The sequence below is a fragment of the Brassica oleracea genome, chromosome C8 (assembly GCF_000695525.1).
Source record: "Brassica oleracea var. oleracea cultivar TO1000 chromosome C8, BOL, whole genome shotgun sequence".
NCBI lineage: Eukaryota > Viridiplantae > Streptophyta > Magnoliopsida > Brassicales > Brassicaceae > Brassica > Brassica oleracea.
This window is the reverse complement of record NC_027755.1, coordinates 15,281,332-15,286,070: the sequence shown is the minus strand read 5'-3', so window position 1 is coordinate 15,286,070 and position 4,739 is coordinate 15,281,332. Positions and strand designations below refer to the sequence as shown.

Below are 4,739 nucleotides of genomic sequence, written 5' to 3'. Positions count from 1 at the left end.
TTCTCGGATTTTGGCGGGAAAACGCAATTTTTCTGTTTTGGCGAGAAAACATAATTTTTCGGTTTTAACCGGAAAACCCAAATTTTCAGTTTTGGCGGGAAAACATAACTTCTCGGATTTTGGCGGGAAAACGCAATTTCTCGGTTTTGGCGGAAAAATGAAATTTCTCGGTTTTGACAGGAAAACATAGTTTTATAGTTCTAACAAGAAAAAATTACTTTTATAATTTTGGAAAGTAAACATAATTTCAAAATTTTAGAAATAAAATTTAAACTAAAAATTGAAAAATAATTATAAATATTAGTGGGTGTCCATGGGCATGCCCATTTGGACATAGTCTCTGTTGGTCCTGGACATTTGTTTGGACCATTGTCCAATATGGACCACCAATTACTGCCTAAAACTGAAATGGTCCAACTGGTCAAGCCCAATTGGCTCTGGACAGACCATTTGACAGCTCTAGTCACATCCACTTATTTATGTGGTTTGTTTATATATTTTTTTGGTGTAAATTTTAAATTTTATACCAACTTTTCTTTTTGACAGAGACAGAAAAATAAAAACAAAACTACAATGTAATAAAGAAAAACTACAGCAAGAGACCATAACCAATCCAGAAGAAAAGATGCATTGTGCGTGGATGAAACAACCACTCTAAAAGGAAAGACAAGGATGCAGGTTTATGCCACAACTTGAACAAGTTACAGACCTCATCATAGTTGCCACGAGTAATAGCTGACTAAACCAGTCCTCAAAACCTCAATCCAGCAATACAGCTTCTCCGAGAGCAACCCCAACAAACCATGCAAACACAATCAAAATACGAGACCAGACCAAGAGTTCACGCACACACCGTCGGCAAGGGAGAACCAAATGGACAGTCGGAGAGCCGCCTCCAACCGTCGATCTAGACCGCCACGAAAATAGAACAAGGATCATCTCCCACGGCTGTACCGAGAACTCAAGAACCAGAACTCGCCGCATCTATTCATCTCCCACGGTTTGGTTATATTTTGTATATGACATGTTACTAAATACAAATCTCTAGTCCGTTGTTGGGTTAAGTGTGCCTCTTTATTCAGGATACAAAATATAAGCTTATGTTATACACGTATTTCTTTCTTATTTGAGATTCTGAGAAAGTTACAATTAACACACGTCACTTGGTTTTTACTTTTGATTTGATTACCATTAATTAGTTCTAGATGATTTTTTTTTAAAAAAGCACACCAGAATTTTCAAGTTCAACCTAACTGAACTTCAGATTGGAACAGTGTGTTTATGACTGTGTAAGTAAGAACGAAAACCGGTTACACTGACTTCTCCGATACAAACTAACTGGTGAATTTGGTGGCCATTCTGATTTGGACTTTGGGGCCCAATAAAGAAAGATGGAGATAATGAGATTAGATTTGGAGAGATTAATTAGTTAAGGGGTTTAGTTCACCCACTTCGCAAGCAAGATACCTCTTCTCACTACGATTTACCTTTCTCCTTTGAAATTACCACTCAACTAATAACTTTATTTTATAGGCAGTGTTAGTATTACGTTAACAAATTCGCATGTCACCAAAGGCTTCCAAAAAATATTTTTCAGCAACAACTGTAAAGAAACACGTTTTTGAATGGTAGGTACAACAATAAGTTGTATCAAGAAGGTGTTTGTTGATTAATTCAACAACACATTTCTTTTGTGTTCTTTTGGTAGGTGCAACAAGAAGTTTCACCAACTCCCCATAATCTCCTATAAATAACCACACAAGGAGAAGAAGAAGATCATCCCAAAACAAAGAGAAAACAAGAGAAGAAGAGAGTGAGCAAGAAAAAAAAAAAAAAAAAAATCTTTCTTGTGAGAAAATCTTTCTCTATAAGAAATTAAGTGTAATTTCTTGAGTGTATTTGGGGTCGGGTGTGAGTTGAGAGCTTGTAAAAATTTCCCGGGTTGATAATAAAAGATCTGTAGCAGGTCCGGAGACGTAGGCAAAAGTTGGCCGAACTCCGTTAACAATTTTGTGTGTGTTTTTCGCTCCCATAAATTCCGAAAATTCTGGTTTTCCGCAAAATTTGACCGCATATTTCCTAACAAACTCAGGCTCACAGATTACTCCAACACTCGAGAAATAACTCTCCGTTATTCGATCTCTTACGAAATCAAGGATTTTTGTTAATCCCGTCTTGCTCCACCAGCTGCTTCATACAGATAATCGATGAAACAAGAAAATAATGTTTTTGAATGTTTAAAATGGCTGTTGTATGCGTCTACATAGTAACCTATTATGTACATTTTTAGAAATGCAACCATTTACTTTTCTATGATAATTCCAATATTAAAAGTATATATAAATTGCATTTAATCTCTAAAAAAATCTTAACATATATACCGTGACAAGTCATGAATTTTCAACTGAAAACAATTAACAATGAATAAATAGTTATGTGTCATTTATGTCTGGTTATGTTCATTTTTAATATGAAATTCTTAATATGTTTCTTGAGATGACTATGTATACTCCTTTTATTTAGACATATTTTACGCAGATTAAGAAATTAACAAAATATACTAATCTATCATTATTTATTATATAACTATTTAAATAAAAATAATTTAACAAAATATCTATTGGTCATATAAAAGGGAAAGAAAGTGTTTAATGTGAAAAATTACGTTAGAAATGTAGAATAACATTTTTAAAAAACAAAATTAAAAAAAAAAACTAAAATAACATTTTTATGGAACTGAGGAAGTATTTTTCAGTCTTTTTAGATTGACTGACTCCTACCTTCTTGGATCGGTTATATATAAATCCATTTGTGTTTACTAAAGTCTTATAACTAGAGAATAATCATGAATCTATAACTCAAAACCAGAGAACCTATTCATTGAGATTTCATTTTATGTGTCGTTTTGAGTTTGTGCACACATATTAAAGAAACAATTAATTTTGTATATTTCTAAATAAAAACACAATTACCTATACACCTAACCATATTTCAACCAATAGAAAAATAAATTGCTGAATAAAATTAATAAATTTTGCATTGAAAGTCGGAAACGACACTTATTTTGTAACGAAAAAATTATTTACAACGATACTTAATATGAAACGGAGGGAGTATATTCGTTAAATCTCAGTGTTCGTTTTTTTAAACTTATACATAAAACTAGTAATTCCAACATTAACATAAACGAAAAACGAGTTTCAAGACGAATCATGAATTGTTTAAGTTAGATTACCTAGAGAGAGATTTGAGCTCGTCTTGATGGATAACTTGTACGAAATTGAAATCAAGTTTCGCCAATTCTAGTAAGTTAGGGTTCGTGTCGTGTGTCTCGCCATACACGTCTATGTACCATCTTGCTTCTAGTCTTCGCACCCTCCGATGGTATGGCATTTCTAGCGCACGTATCACCATCTTTCGAACATAAGATGTGGTCTCATTGTTCTTCATTTCCACGAACTTTTTAAGTCGTGTTGTTGTATAGTATATGGTTTTTTTCAGTTTAGTATCGAATCTGGTCGAGAGATATGAAGCTTCGTATAGTGAAAGAACACTCTTGATGTCTTCATCATCCAAGCCATCTCCAAAAAAGCAGCCAAAAACATCTGCAGTGATAGCAAACCACAATTTTATTTGATTATATATATATATATAATAATAATAAAATAAAACAATATGACTTATATATTCCAAATAATTTTTTTTTTCGTGCAAGTCCAGAATCAGAAATATATAGTTAGAATTTTCAAATCAACATTCATTTTCTAAATTATAAATTATAAATGAACTCTAAAAATAGATTATATGTCAATATTCGTTTGTATTTTTTTAAGCAATGTGTATATTTATTTTTGCTTTCAACCTTGTGCGATATTAAAACCATGTTGCCTTAGGAGTCGGAACTTAAGGGCAGTCGCATATAAGTCTTCAGATCTCTTCCGATCTACCCTCTTTCTGTGTCCCACATGTCTTACGTGAACATTCGTTAGAATCTTCTTGATTTCACGTTCGAAATGGTAAGAAATTCCGAGTCTTTGTAAATTGTCAACGAGCTCTAGCTGTTCAAGTAAACCCTCTGTTTCATCAAGCATTCTACTAACTTCTTGCTTTAATAACTTAGCTCTCTCGATTTTGTCCTCTTTCTGCATAGTATAAAATATTATCACTATACAGTAACTTCCCGAATACTAATATATCATATAGTTTTATATGACACGTTGTATATACAGATTTTCGTACATATACCGCATATTTGTTCCCGAGCAAGAGGAGATTCTCGTGCTCCCAAAGAGACGGTCGATAGTTTGCTTTTTCTAATGATTATATTAAAGAGCTCAAAATTGTGATGAACTATTCTTTAGACTTTGCAACGTTAATTTATACTGTCTAACTAAGGTTTGGGATCTGGACCACAGATATCATGGTATTCTCTTTTCGTTAAAATAAAAAATTATTTTATTTACATGAACTTTTAAAATATCATCGTTGTACATATGATACGAATAATACTTAGTTTTTGTACGGGATTCAATCAACTAGGTTGGAAGAACTCGAAATGGGATGACCAAAGACGTTTTATTAAACCGATTAAATGGTTTACAAGGGTGACAGGAGATCAAGGAAACAAGCCGGAGCTCGAGGAGCAAACCGGGAGAGATACAGAGCGATTAGGAGTGAAGAGAAACTAAAAACCCTAGATCTAGCCGCTCAGTATATATGTGTGTGTAAAGTGTTGATGC

At 33.3% G+C, this 4,739-nt stretch overlaps 1 protein-coding gene across 4 annotated transcripts in view; it reads right to left on the bottom strand.

Annotated features, from left to right (window-relative positions):
* The window catches only part of LOC106311502 (tricyclene synthase, chloroplastic-like), a 9,087-nt gene extending 4,761 nt beyond the window's left edge, over positions 1 to 4,326 (bottom strand). The window contains exons 1-4 of one of the 4 annotated variants that reach the window (XM_013748687.1): positions 4,240 to 4,326; positions 3,863 to 4,142; positions 3,236 to 3,605; positions 2,084 to 2,187 (exon numbers count right to left, since the gene is read on the bottom strand). In XM_013748687.1, the coding sequence (XP_013604141.1) occupies positions 2,084 to 2,187; positions 3,236 to 3,605; positions 3,863 to 4,091 (703 nt within the window). In that variant the 5' untranslated portion in view covers positions 4,092 to 4,142; positions 4,240 to 4,326. The remainder of the gene's footprint in view (positions 1 to 2,083; positions 2,188 to 3,235; positions 3,606 to 3,862; positions 4,143 to 4,239) is intronic. The other 3 variants (XM_013748686.1, XM_013748688.1, XM_013748689.1) reach the window with 3 other exon arrangements.
* Positions 4,327 to 4,739: the final 413 nt, after the last annotated feature.